At 37.0% G+C, this 15353-nt stretch overlaps 1 protein-coding gene across 1 annotated transcript in view; it reads right to left on the bottom strand.

Moving 5' to 3' along the window:
- Nucleotides 1-15353, bottom strand: part of LOC106671176 — an 86320-nt gene that overhangs the window by 25762 nt on the left and 45205 nt on the right. The window contains exon 4 of the mRNA XM_014402068.1: nt 10599-10638. Coding sequence (XP_014257554.1) covers nt 10599-10638 — 40 coding nt within the window. The remainder of the gene's footprint in view (nt 1-10598; nt 10639-15353) is intronic.

The raw sequence follows: 15353 nt of genomic DNA on the forward strand, positions 1-15353 counted from the left end.
CTGTTATATTTATACTGATTCTATAAAAAATTTATAATCTATTGTGATAAAATTCCTCTCATTCCTTTACACGTTTCGAAGGGATGTAGTAAGTGAGAAGTAGCCGGAAGGAGGTTCTGATGGAGGGGAATATGTATCCGTAAATGCCGTGAATACAAAAGAGAGTCATTTGCCAGAAAAGAGTGGCCCTAAGATAAAACGAAAGCGACTTATTTCCTCCTTTTATCTCTTTTTGTTTTAAAGGGGCGTGACCTATCGCAATATAGCCCGAGCGATGTGACTTGAATAAATCCCCAAATTTGTATCCTTCACCAGAATAGCTTGATGTTTTTAGTGTTGTACAGCGTTTAAATTGCTATGATTTATAACAAAAAGGTAGCAATTGAAAACGAGTGAATTGAATGATACGATTGTATAGGAGCAATAAAAAGCTGTCGAGGAAAAGAAGGATGGAGTGTCGGGCGAGATTTTTACCTTACCACTTTATCGTTTAAGCCCATGGATGTAGCTTTCACATATTTTTTTGGGGTTTGGGACGTTTTATCGTCAGGAACGAGAGAACCAATTTGTGCCACGGAACCAACTTACACTTAAGTTATAAAAACAGTTTTTACCATAAAAATTATGATGTAGACGTCCACAGCAGATTGTATGTGTCTATTTTATATTAAATTTTAAAACATTTATCATTTTTTACATTAACATTAATGATAATTAACTAATGACAAAATGCCTATGTTTTTTTACAATGGATACCAGGAACTGGAGGAGTTCCCCATAAGCACTGCAGCTGTACAGCATATTGTAACTTTATCCCTGGCCTATTTTTGGGGACTCGCAATATGAGTGTGAATTTGAGTCGATTTCTTCCATCGAAGAAACTCATTTTTGAAGAGGCTTGGGACCAAATTCAGGATCGCTGAGATCTGATCTCTCCTCCTTCCATTGATGAATGTGCCATGTCAATTTCTTTCAATCGCGGCCACCGCTCCCCTTAGACGTCAGAAAAAAAGTCCGGAGGCGAAGGTGGGGATCGAACCCACGACCGCGGGATCTACAAAACGAGGGTCTGATGCCATAACCACTCGGCTACCGCGGCCCCCTCGAGGCCTATCTTTCGGATCTGTAAAAAAAGTAAAGTAATCCCTTTCATACAGGAGGGCTACATTGAACATCGACATGGTCTTGTCGACGAGGCAGTTTGCTCGTTCATTACCCAGAACTCCTTATTAAACAACCCAGATTCTTCATCATATATACGCAAGTGACATACACAGAGACCTGAAAATTCCTCAAATCGATATGGAGTCTTGTAGCTCCTCTGGGGAGATAGTCTACTTTTCATTACTAATAACTCCTTACGAAATAAAGATTCTCCTCGGTATGTATGCTCAACATGGTGTCTTGTAAGTCCTCCCCGCACGATTGAGGACCAAACGAACTATCCAACCGTGGAATTAATACGAAAAATTTTGACCTTGCGTTGTCTGTGGTTAGGGTTGGGACATTTTTTTAAATTAATTCCTCCCTGTATCGGGGGAATTTTCTACCTATTTGATCTGAAATGACGTATTTTATGTCTGGTATGCTGACAAACGGTATGACTTATGCTATCCTTATAACCAACTTCATATGGGGCCGTGTGTGAAAAAAGTTCCATCCTTGGTTTCGTCCATGCATCTTTCGTTCTCAGTTTTTTTGTGTTTTTTTGTGGTCTTGTCTATATCAGATAATATATTGTAAAGGGGGATCAAATTTATGATCGTATCATTTAAATAATCTGTAATACAGAGATAAGCCGGTCGACGAGAGGTATTATAACTCCGATAAGCCTAATTCTGTCCTTACGGTTTAACACGTCCCGTGCCTGTCGATTAACAATTAAAATCAAATATGCTTTCCAATTAGGGTAAAATCATTTTTCGATTGCTTTAATTAAAGACCCAATAATAATATTTAAAATATATAAAAAAATATTTACACCACCTGTTATTGATAACAACGTAATTGCCGGCTGCTTTTTAATTTAATTCTATTCCATTTATTGTTTTATTTTTTATATTTTTTTTGTAGACTTGTACTCTTTCCTACCATCTAAGAGGTCTCACTGCTAAATTTCAAGAAAAGACCTCAATTGGTAAGAAAGAACCAGGAAGTTCCTGTGGTTCCTTCCTCCCAAAAATATGGAAGAAGGTGAGTAAAAATCTTAACACTTAAGCCAGAAACACACTTACCCGATGCTACGCCATGCGACGCTACCCGATGCTACCAGACGAAAATCCAAACTCCGATTTTCCATAAGGTTGCATTACCCCCGTGCACATCTACCCGATCTATGCCACGCTAACCTACCCGACGCTCTGCGATCCCCACTGTCCAGATTTTCGTCGGGTCGCATCGAGTACAGTCGAAGACAAAAGAAACGGACACTCATATTTTTATTCAAACTACATGTATTATTGTCGTTATATTAATTACAACATACTTATTTTAATATAAACCAAATTAACTGTGATTAAAAATTAATTAGTTTTTATTTAAAAAATTAATTTTAATGGTTTGGTAGAAAATTAATCAAAACACCGGAATACGATTTTTTGATATAATGAATTTAACTAACAATTTATTGTACTCGCTTCGGCGGTACATATACTAAAATTGGAACAATTTATTACACGGTTTTGCTCATAAAATTTAATTAACAATTTATTTCATAGTTTTGCTCGTAAAATTACACCATTTTGTAATGTCGGGTAGCATCAGAACAGGACACTCATATTTTTTGTAGTTTATTTCAAACTAAGTACATGTAATTTTGTCGTTATATTAATTACAACATGTTATTTTAATGTAAACCAAATTAAACGAGATCAAAAATGCATAAGTTTTTATAAACATTGTTTAATTATGATGGTTAGGAGTAACTTTATTTAAAACAATTAAGTTTAACAAACAATTTATTAGATGGTTGTGCTCATAAAATTTAACTAACAATTTATTACAAGGTTTTGCTCAAAATAGTGCATTAAGAACAAAAGATGCGTTGCGATTGTGACAGTGATTATTGTGATTAACGCTGTGGACTGTACGCGACGTGTGCTTGCGTCGGATAGATGTGCACACCCCACCAAAATGTGGCAAAGCGTCGGGTAGCATCGGGTAGCGTCGCATGGCGTAGCAACGGGTAAGTGTGTTTCTGGCTTAAAATAAACCTTTGAAGTATTTCCTTTTATTTAAAACAATAAATTGCAATAAATAATATTCCACAAACTATCTGTATATAAAATAATGAATTATATTAATAAAATAAAAATGTACAATATCTTAATAATAATTTTACGAGTTTTATTTCCTGCTTTGGGGTTGCAACAAAATACGTACTTCAGGTTATTTCAAAATATGACAATTAGAAATGACTAAATGTGAATGTGATTAATAAAAGGTTAAAATCGGCTGAAAATTCATAATTAGGCAAAATTGCCTCTGGAAAAGACCTCCGTCCTGATAAAAGTCAAATAGTGAACACTTGAAAAGTCTTAAATTTTTCTTACCCTATATTGGTCAGTTTTCTCATATATTCAATCTCAGTTAAATATTTATATTACAAACATTTTCGATATGCGAGTTTTTTATTTTTAGATAGATTGTGTTAGGTTAAAGGATTAGATTCGCCCAACAAACCAATTCCTCAGGATTTGCCACGCCAGCAGTCCTGGGTTCGGATCCCGGCAGATCCCATGGTTAATAGTGTAAAAAAGGTATTGTAAAGTGGTTTGATCTAAGTCCGCGACTCCCAAAGTGTAGGTGGACGTTTAGCCTTCCTTTATGACAAGAATTACTTTACTTACTCCTTTACTTTATCGATATAAAATTGATACCATTATATCCTCCAACTGCGAACCTGCTCTCCTACAGACCCTAAAACAATGTTCAAAAAATAGCAAACTAAACACCACTAAGTCCCAAAATATAACTTTTACCCTCCGTCCAATCATTGTACCTCTGATCAACATAACCTCAACCGTCTTCCTACCCAACGATTCGCTACCTTGAGCTGAATGTCGACCGACCTCACATCCCCGTAAATGACTCAAAAGTACTCGACTGAACCGACGGCACCGATTACTCAAAATTCTATTACACAACAGATCTAAACTATCCCTCGACAGCAAAATACTTACATAAAACTCCAAAACGGCAAAGAATTAAGTGATCTAACCAAATCTTCAAATCTACGTGGAACTCCCTACAATCACGGACTACTAGTTTCAAAATGCATTCAAATCAAATTCAATGCTCCCTTTATAAAATATTACAAAAATTCTACATTACACTTCAATACCAGTCTAATCCTTAATAATCTTCCCCGACTTTTAAAAAGACAGTGGCACAAAAACCCGCTCTGAGAAACTGCGATAGATTAAAATGAATCAATGATTTAAGAGTGGTAGAAAGAAAGGCCCAATGAAAGAAATAAGAAATGCTTAGAACTTGAATGTTTCTGCAAAACACACTATATTGAAATATCCATTTGAACTTTACAAGTCTCCTATTAATCCAAAAATTAATTTCATCAATTTGATCTCATATCAAGAAAATAATCCTTTTTAAATTTAATTTTTAATTTCTATCAAGAAAAGTATGTTTACAATGATAACGGTGTGGAAATTCCAATGGGGAGATAATTAGAAAAAAAGAATACGTCTAAAAAACGAATTTTTATTCGACAAAATTTTTCCCTTTCACTATTTTTATAATTTGTATAGAAATGACAAAAAATTATTTTCTTTGGGCTCATCCCCAATTACAGCTCTTGGAAATCTTACAGTTCAATCAATGGTTTCAACCACGGTTTTTTATCCCAGAACGAAGTCCATTTACATCGACTTTCATCTTGACAACGGTTTTAAAAGAGGTTTTCTTTTTCGCTCATGTCAAAGAGTTGCGTAAATTTTCATAAAGTCATTGAATATGTATTGATCATATGGCTTAAACGATTATTGTTATTGTACGCTTCATAAAGGCTTGTTATAGTTGAGTTAGTATGAACTCTTGGACGTTAATATTAATTTATAAATCGATAACAGTTTCTTCAGCGACGGTACATGTATGTTTCATTCCCAAGGGTATAATGGCATGATATTACCCAAGGAGGTAAGACATGAGAGAGACAACAGGTTCAATCCTAGGGCCATGCTTGTTCCTCCTTTTTATAAATCCACTCCCCTCACTGAGAAATTGCAAAATTGCGCTTTATGCGGATGACATTGCTGTCTATTGTTCATCCTGGAGGCCTATGATAATTGTGAAAAGATTAAATGACAGCATCACCAGGATTTGCATGTTTTGTCACCGCTGGAAACTCAGAATTAATGTCCCGAAAACTGAGGCCATATTTTTCACAAAATGACGCCCAATATTCAAGGAAAGCATTTCCATTCACGGACACAAAATAGAATGGCGTGAGGTGGTAAAGTACTTGGGTCTAACTCTGGACCGAAAACTTAACTTCTCTCGGCATATAAACAATATAGTAACGAAAGGTAAAATAGCTATAAAATCCTTATTTCCGCTCATGGCCCGTGAGAGTGGAATGAGCTTTGCAAATAAACTAATTATATATAAAGTAGCTATTAAACCTATGCTGCTGTATGCTTGCCCAGCATGGAGTTACACGTGCGAATCGAACATCAAAAAACTGCAAGTGGTCCAAAATAAATTTCTAAGGTTTGTAACCTCACTACCTCGATACACTAGAATTGGCCTCCTCCGTGAGAAAGCGGGAGTGGTGTATATTAATTCCGAATTAAAACGTCTGTCCAGGAATTTCTTTATGGGTCTCTCCTCCAGCAAGAACACTACTTGTAGGGATATAGGAGTGTGTGATGTAAACTTTCCATGGAAACATAGAAGGATTAGGCACAATACATAAATTTAGTATCTGTGATATATTTATTGTTTCCTCTAGAGCTGTGATACTATAAGACAATTTGTGATAATTCAATTACCCGTGTAGCATTGTTATTGTTATTCTCATTTATTTATTTATATTTTTGTTAACACATTTTCATTAATTCATTTGTTAATTTTTATCCTAATTGATACCTAGTGGGTTTTTTAAGAAGATTTTTCCCACTATTTTCTTGTTTGATTAATTAAAAATAATAACAAACTAGGACTAGGTGCGTTGATAGGAAAATGTTTTGAAATGGGACGTAAAAGTGTCCCGCCACTTCCCCTGCTTAATGAATGTTATGTAACACAATGTATAAGTATTTTTTTAATAAATGTTTATTCATTCATTCAGAGAGACAACAATTGAAATTAACATTTCTAAAGTACGCCATCTTTTCACCACCACACAGGCAATACTAACCTCGAGTCGAAAATAATAATAGATTGGATTTTTATTTTACAATAGTGCAATATGAATTACTTTCTACTTACTAACTAACCTGAAAGCCTAAATGAGGATACCCCTTGGATTCTCAATTAACTTTAAATTTAAACTTGAATTTTCAATTTTTTCCTTATGCTAATATAGAATAAATAAGCAATTTAAATTAAAATTATTAAAAGAAAGTTATTAACGAGTCAGTCCGAATTAACGCAAAATGACCGAGAATGAGGGTTAATGAACCTGACTTCAACCAAAACAACCCTTGGCCTCCTATTCCTACACACATGAAGTACATCAAAACCGAAAGAAAACCTTGAAAGGTGCGAATATCGGTCATAACCCTAGATGAATAGGCAACGTTAAAGTTATTACCTACGCCGTTCCATATCATTATGGTCTGACAGGCGCGTTTTCGCTATCAGATATTTTCAAAAAGTAAAAAAGCAGCAGGTTTTGAAAAAGTAGGACAAGGGTGATGTAACATAAGTCGTTTCCGATCATTTTGATCTTACTATCCAAGCGGTTGTTCGTTTCTTGTCATCCTGTGATGCCAATCTTAGTCGAAAGCCGAATTCAAGAAAGATCCCTAAGCAGCAATCCTTCCTGTCATGGCCTGTAATGATGTCCACGACACGTTGTTACTATTGGTCAATAAAAAGTCTGCTGTCTCACAAGATTCGTCCAAGAATCGGCCAACTCCGACTATTGTCCGCTGGGATCGGGAGTACGACAGGGCAGCGTACTTGGACCAACCCTTTACCACCTCTACACCTCCACCATCCTTGCATCATTTGTCGACGACGAAGCTGTGCTATCCTCTGATCTCGATCCCAGAATTGCTTCGTGGAGCTCCAGGCACATTTCCTGCAAATAGCGAATGGAGCAAACACTTGCGTATAAAACTTAATGAAAGCAAAAGAACCCATGTATCATTCCCTTCGAAGCAAAACCCTACATACAATATTCCTCAATAATATTCGCATCCCTAAAACAGACCGAGTCCTCTACCTTGGTTCCTACTAGACTCATGACTAACCTGGAATCAACACATAAACGACAGGAAAACGTATCAGACTACTGGCACGCAAACCTAACGTTTCAACAGAACACAAACTGACAAGAACAAACTACAAGACTATGCTAAAACAAGTCTGGACGAACAGATTAGAACTGTGAGGCACCGCTACGTTTTTGTAGCATCCAATGAATGGGGTCCTTCCAATCCAAAGTCCTCAGAACCGTACTCAATTCTCCTTACTACGTATCCAACATCACACATCACAATTATCTCAAAATCATTCTCATGCAAAAAATAATCCCATGATTAATTTTCCGCTTTCCACAATAAACTCTTCTCAATCGAGCTGCCCAATCTTTATCCAATGGAAACCATCCCTACAAAACAAGGATTAGTTCTTGCATGTTGGGAAAAATACACTGGTTGTTAGCTCATTCCATAATTGAAATAAGGTGTACAGTGTAATAAATATAACAACTTAAAAAAATAAATAGTTATCGATAGTTACCTAAAGTTATCACAAGAAAAGATAAAGTAAAAACCTAATCCTCAGGCAGGAAACGTGTTTGGTGGATGTTGCCGAAGTAGCAAGAAATATAAACTGGAACTGGGCAGAACAAGCTGCAAGGCTGGAATAATATAAGGGTAGCCAAAACGTGTTTCAGCCTGGAAATCCAGAGAAAGAAAAAGATGTAAATAAAGAAAACACATGAACAACTTTACAGTTATTAGCTTGGCTCCTACTATTTTAGGTCGTAAGGAGTCCTTGTTCACTATGGCACAAACATTCACTCAACAACGTTGGGCCACTGTGTACAGGGGCCATTACACTATCACCCTTGCCCTGCTTTTATTACTTGCAGATTGATTTCTCTTCAAACGATCTTAAGGTGGCCATTCACGATCACTCCAAATGGAACCGCGCTAAGCCGTACAACTCCATTTGGAGTGCCTGAAATTTGAGGGGCATTCACGACCGCTCCACAGCCATTGGCTCACAACGTCAACCAGTGAATTACCTTCTCAAAATGGATGACGATCTCTTGTGCTATTCTTCTGTTTATTTACATATTAAAAGCAAAAAATCGAAGAGAAAATGGTGTAAGATGTGGCTCCTGAACGGAAGCCGTAATACCCACACCAATTTGATTAAAGAACTTTCCCTTGAACCCGCTGATTGGAGGAACTATTTAAGGATGGATGAAACGTCTTATTCATTCTTTTTTTAGTGTTCTATTGACGAAATTACTTCTTTCAATTAATTAATATTTATAAGGGTTTGTTTGAAATGAAAAAAGCTAGTGCCACGAGCGGGATCTGAATCCATGGCCTTCGGATAAATACGCCGCTGCTCTACCACTTCAGCTATCGTGACTTCGATCCTCTCCGACACCAAAAAATGGCAAAAAGAGAGAACATTCGAAAGCTTGTAGGTTGAGATGGGGAGTTGGTGCCCTAGTGGATCGAACTATCGAAGTCACGATAGCTCAAGTGGTTAGAGCAGCGGCGTATTTAGCCGAAGGTCGTGGGTTCGAATCCCGCTCGTGGCACTAGTTTTTCATTTCAACCAAAACCTTACAAAAAAAGATTAACGTGTTATTTATACTCCAGCTTGTTACCCCCTTGATTAGAAAACAAAAGACAGTCATGAGAGAAATCATCACTACATGAAAGGTTGGCAACCACATTACGATTTCTCGCTACAGGGATGAACAACAAAGAACTTAAGTTCTCCACTACGATTTCTGATCATTGTTAGGGGTTATCAATACCGTATCTCTCATTGCATTTGTATCCTTTGTTTTGAAAACGTCGACCAACTGGTTGAGGATCGAATTTTTTTTATTTCTATCGTGTTAATATAATCATTGTCCACCACTTCCATAAACAGGGTAAACTTTAATACAATTCAATCACCTCAACAATAAAATCTCGATTGGATGTCATTACAAATAAAGAATAAACGTTTTTGACTTTTTGAGAATGTACGACGGAGATGTTTGCTCAGTGACAGAAAGACGTAGACTGCGCCAAAAAAACGAGATTTTTCCCATTCACGACCAAGCCAGCGCTCCAATATTCCACCGTTTACGCCAGGTTTTCCCATTCACGAACGCGCCATGCCGTCGTAGCGCCGTAGATATTTGGAGTGGCGGGATGGAGTTTGGACCGGTCGAATATTCGGCACAGCAGAGCACGCCAGTTCAGTGTTGCCATTGACGTGGTTTTTGGAACGGCGTCGCTCCATTTGGACTGCTAGGAGCGATCGTGAATGGCCACCTTTATATTTTTTCTGTTCTTTTATTTGTTTGTCTAGAAACCGAAACACGCCTGACGGAAGGTTGGAAATGGTGTTAGGGAACATTCGCTTTGGCAGCTGTCTCACTGAACACATCAAAGGAGGCCCGCCAATATGCGCGAATAATGTGCGCAGTAGATAGGTCGTCCATGCACTGTTCCAACATTGCTCGGCCATTGTTTGTTATTTCCAACCAGGTTTCTGTCAATAACCATTATACACACTAGCCAAACATAAAGCTGCAGCAGTTCTTGGGCAAAGGGTTCGCCTATGTATTGGCCCCGTGTATGGATCATGGCCAGCGTGACATGGTGTCCAGCTTGGTGACCAATGTATATGTATTGGCCTGTTATGGCCCATAGTGTAAAGTTCCTTTTAGTCTGCCTATACAAGCAGTTTTGACCTGTCCGGTACATTTCGGCTTCTCGTTATTTTTTGACACCAGTCTCGATCGAAAGCCTATATCAAGAAGACACCCTGAGCAGGATTTTTTCTTCTCAGGCCAGTGATCCATGAAAAACTTCCATGGCTTCCAAAAGTGAGTGGTATAAGTGCATTATACAGAATAGTTAAGAAAGCTATTGCATTTATTGGTTATTTACGGTGGCTTCAAGGGGAAATGAGGTCAAATCAGAGGTAGATTTTTAATTGTGTATTTGACGTTAGAAGGAGTTTAGGGGACAACAGAGTCGGCCGGGATTAGAGATTCTATTTTTGAAACTTAATACAAAAATTCATAACATGAGAAGTTTTTTTTTAACGAATTGTTTTAATAAACAAAAAAGAATAACGGATATACAAACGCCGTCGATCGGCAAGCCAAAACGTTTTATCGGCGAATTTTTCAAGTTTCCATGAGTTAGATTTTAAAATCAACTTACAATTATATTCGTCCCCAACTTTATTTGCACCTTTGCAAACCTGAAAAATCAAGATTTTTATCATTATTTCAAAATTAATGCTATTGAAACTCAAATATGCTAGCACAAAAATGACTTGAAAAACGTGCATTGTAATATTTTTTTAAAATATTGTGGTGAAATATACGTATATTTATTTATTTATTTACCATTACCCTCTATAAATATTACATAACTAAACTAATTGAGGGTCGATGGGGTACTCAATATTGGACCATCAGCCCTCACAGACTACACATTCACGCCAATAAATACATTCACTCTCAACACACACCGGATGACGCAAAACAATCCTTCAAATATCGGAACGGGAGACACAAATACTTGCTGTGTGCTCGAGCACAATTCTCATTCGACAGAGCTCTTAATCCGTGAAATGTTGTTTATAAATAAAAGGATAGTAATTAACAATTAAATATAAAATAATTTCAAAACATCGAAAAAAGTTTTGTTTTTTCGAGAGAAAGAGAAATGTATAGGCAGAAAGGATGGCATGATATCTATGAAAACGTCTTCAATAAACAGTTTCTCCAAACTGAGTCTTTTACCAACAAAAAATTTAGTATGTATATGATGAATTTGTTCCTTTTTAACTCTTTCTTACTCAAAGTTGCCCCAGTGTAATGCCAACTTTAGAAATTCGGTTTATGGATAGCAAAAATTCACGTTAGTTTAGGACGGGAGCAGTGTTGTCCCAGCTCTGTTACGGCCGGAGTATTGGCAACATTGATTTTTTTGGAGCAAATATAAAATCTCCATCTTGGAATCTCTCCACTGCACTTTGTAACGATTGTTATATTTGGCAAACATAAAATTAGTCAAATCCAGTTTATAATTTAACCCTTTCTTGTCCCAAATGTTTTAGAATTTTTTTAAGTAAGCAGGAAATCTTGTGAGTTTAGGGCAGGCAGTGTTGTCACTATTCCGTTTCTGATCGTGTATTGGTAACACTGGTTTATTTGGCGCCAATCTAAACTCTCTCTCTCGCTATATTTTCACAGCAAGAATCCGTTCATATACATGAATAATAAAAGAGAGAAAAGAAAATTCGACGCATTGGGCTCGAGTTAGCTAAATCGACGGATGGAACGCGTTCCTAGCCGGTTATTTTAAGGGCAGTGGAAAAAGTTAACGATCAATGTCCAGGGAAAAAAGGGTCGAGGTTGTTTGTGTTCGACGGCCACATGAGAATTGCTGTATAATAGAGCAACTTAACGAGAAAAATCGCACAAGTAGTACAACCCGGAAAAGGGACTAGGAAAAAAAGAGAAATTACACAAAAAGAAAAAAGGAAAATTACTTCGATCCCATTACAAATACTGTTATTATCATTACATACCTAATCTTATTAGTTTAGGATCTGTTATTGCCTTATGTAATGATAATTTTTGTATGTAAAAATAGTTAAAATGATTATTTGGTGATCGTGAGATGCGGTCTGGTGTGATGTAGGTTTCAGAAAAACATTTTCTTTATCATGCCAACGTTTCAATTTTTATTGAGATCATCTTCAGGGCCTTTTTCACATACTACATGTATTTGTAAAATTTAAACAATTTTTATAAATCCCATTCCTTGAAGATGATCTCAATAATGATCGAAACGTTGGCACGATAAAGAAAATGTTTTTCTAAAACCAACGAGACACCAGATTGCATCTCACGATCTCCAAATAGTCATTAACTAACGGTCACAAAACACCACACAAAATAGTTACAGGATTTTCATCAATAAAAGTGAAAACCAAAACGAAAATATAAAATATACACACACCAAAAAACCAATAATCAATTAGAAAACATCTTTAAATATTTTTTCATCATTAACTAATAAAATAATTTTCAATCAATTGATTTTCGAGTAAAAATTAATTAATGAATAGTAATTAAGGTGAAAAATGTGTGGTTTCTTGCGTACGATTTCTCAAGGAGAAATATTTCATTCTAGTTTAATTTGTTGCCTTATCAATGATGTAACACGTGTACATCCAGGAAAATGATATCAAATAGTAAACTCAAGTAAATTTAGATTTTGTTCCAATAATGAAGGAAAATGCCATTTTGAAGAAAAGAAAACACTCATTTACTTTGCCAACTTATCGAGAACTATATCCCTTCATCCGGACATTGAGACTGCGATCAATAATTTACAGGATTAACGAAAAGTAGGCAGACAGAGAGAAGGATAATGTTTGATGAGGAGGAGGAGAGAGAGAGAGAGATAGAGAGGGGGTGAAAGGGATGGAGTGAGCAAGAGACAAACAGACAGAAAGGAAAACCAGCAATCCAAAAACAGAGAGAAAGTTTGATGACAAAGGAGAGATCGAGTAACAGTTAAAGCGAGAGTGGAAGACAAGGTGAGAGAAAAGGTAGAAAGATAAGAAAGAGAAAAGGCAAAATGGAGGGAGTGAGAAAAAGAGAAACTGACAAAAAATGACAAACAGACAAATAGCATTAATGTAGGAAGAGGGAGGAATGAGAAAGTGAGGGTGAGAGAAAGAGAAATGCGAGAGAGACGGTTGGAAAAGAGAGAAAGTGAAAGGAATGGTATGAGCAAGTCATAAACAGACAGAAAAAAAGAAACAAGCACGCACAAAGGTAGAGAGAATGCCTGATTAGGAAGGGATGATCGAACACTTCAGAGAATGAGAGAGAGGGAAATTGCAACTCGCCCGAGAAAAAGAGAGTGTGAATGGACGAAAAGAAGGGAGTCATAAAGAGACAGAGGATTAATTTTGGACGAGGGAGCAATGTGAGAAAGGATGAAAGAGAGAGAAGATGAAAGGAGTAAAGAGAGCAAGTGATAAACAGACAGAAATAAAAGGAAGCACTCAAAAGACGAAGAAAATGCTTGATGAAGAAGGTGTGATAGAATGAGAGAGAGAGAGAGAAAGAGAGAGAGAGTGAGTGAGTGAGTGAGAGAGAGAGAGAGAGAGAGATAGACAGACACACAGACAGAGAGGGAGAGAAGGAGAGATAGATAGATAGATAGATAGATAGATAGATAGATAGAGAGAGAGAGAGAGAGAGAGAGAGAAAGAGAGATAGACAGACAGACAGAGAGGGAGAGAAGGAGAGATAGATAGATAGATAGATAGATAGAGAGAGAGAGAGAGAGAGAGAGAGAGAGTGAGAGAGAGAGTGAATAGTGAGTAAGTGAGTGAGTGAGTGAAAGAAAGAGAGAGAGAGAGATAGACAGACAGACAGAGAGAGTGAGAGAGAAGGTGAAATAGATGGAGTGGGCAAGTCTGGCAGACAGAAAAACAAGAACACAAAAAGAGGAGAGATGCAAATAGACAGAGGATCAATGTAGGACGAGGGAGGCGTGAAAGAGGGAAAGTGAGAGAGATCTTCCTCTCCCTAGCAATTTAGATCGCAATGCTTAGCCAATCTATCTTTAATTCTTGTATCTTTAATTGTAATAATTTAAAACTTCTCCAGTCAATGGTTTGAATTGACCCGTCAGTCAACGAACAGTACCAACCGCGGCAGCTGAGTGGTTAGAGCGTACCATTCTATTTCTTTGTATTTGTCATGCTAACGGTTAAAGGTTTGAATCCAGGTATCCCACGAATTGTTTTGTCGATTAATTTGTTATTAATTATTATGCGTGCCTATAAAAAATTCAGGATTGGATTAAGAATATTACCATACAACAATATCGGTACTGAATGAAATACTTTAAGTTGGCAAAAATGGACCGGCATAAAAGATCGATATTTCTTGTTCGATGTGCATCGCTTGCGTATCTGTAAGGAACGTTTAGGAGATACACGTGTCATTTTGACTTTCAACCTTTTTCAGCTATTGCCTCGAGCCAGAAATGAATGTTTCACTTATTTCTCTTGGGCGGACGATTCAAATCACGGAGAAACTAATCGGTATAAAATGTTTTGGCCGTTCCTCGCAGGTTCGTGGAATGATTTGTTTACGCGCAAATAACGGTGTTTATTGAATCTCATCCTATCCGGTCCAAAAGGTCCGGAAACGTTCCTAATCGCCTGTGTGTGTCCAATTGAATAGCTGTAACGAAGAGCCTGTTTTGCAACACAAGCTGTTTCCAATTCTTGATACGCCAGATCCAAAAAAGAACCTTGTACTTTATTAATTGTCTTTGTGTCAAGTGTGATGGAGGAATATCGAATGCATTACCCCACTTGAGAGAATAGAAACTTTTCTTGGCTCTATATAGGGAACGAGTGGGAAAGCCACGCGATATGAAAACTGTCCATGAGCACAGCCTGTCTTTGGCTTTTCCAATTTGTAGAATAAAAGGGGCTGTTTTTTGCTTACAGTACTTGATTGACATCTCGTTTTGTAAATGTATCCATTAGAGTGAATATGCAATTAATACCTTATCAACCTTCGATTAGATTACTTATAGAGAATGTGTAAACGGTGGAGAACTCGTTATTCCTCCATCACCTTACTTGAGTAGAATGTAGAGTGCCATTTGTTCACATTCCAACTGTTTCAGTTCTCAGCAATGTTCTGTTTTGTACTATTTGGATTGTTTTCAACAACAGGTTGGGTTTGTCATGAATCATGATCAACGGTGGAAGGGCGACCAGAACGTAGCAAACCACTTACGGAGGTTGTTTGTTATAAGGTCATCCCCGTTGGGACTTCCTGACCGTCTGTATTGTGTTATTTCCTTTGCGGATGTATAAAAGAAGGAAATCCCCTTAAATTATAAAAAAAGTTATCAATATATTTC

This window comes from Cimex lectularius, unplaced genomic scaffold (assembly GCF_000648675.2).
Source record: "Cimex lectularius strain Harlan isolate CLEC.00 unplaced genomic scaffold, Clec_2.1 scaffold141, whole genome shotgun sequence".
In the NCBI taxonomy this organism is placed as follows: domain Eukaryota; kingdom Metazoa; phylum Arthropoda; class Insecta; order Hemiptera; family Cimicidae; genus Cimex; species Cimex lectularius.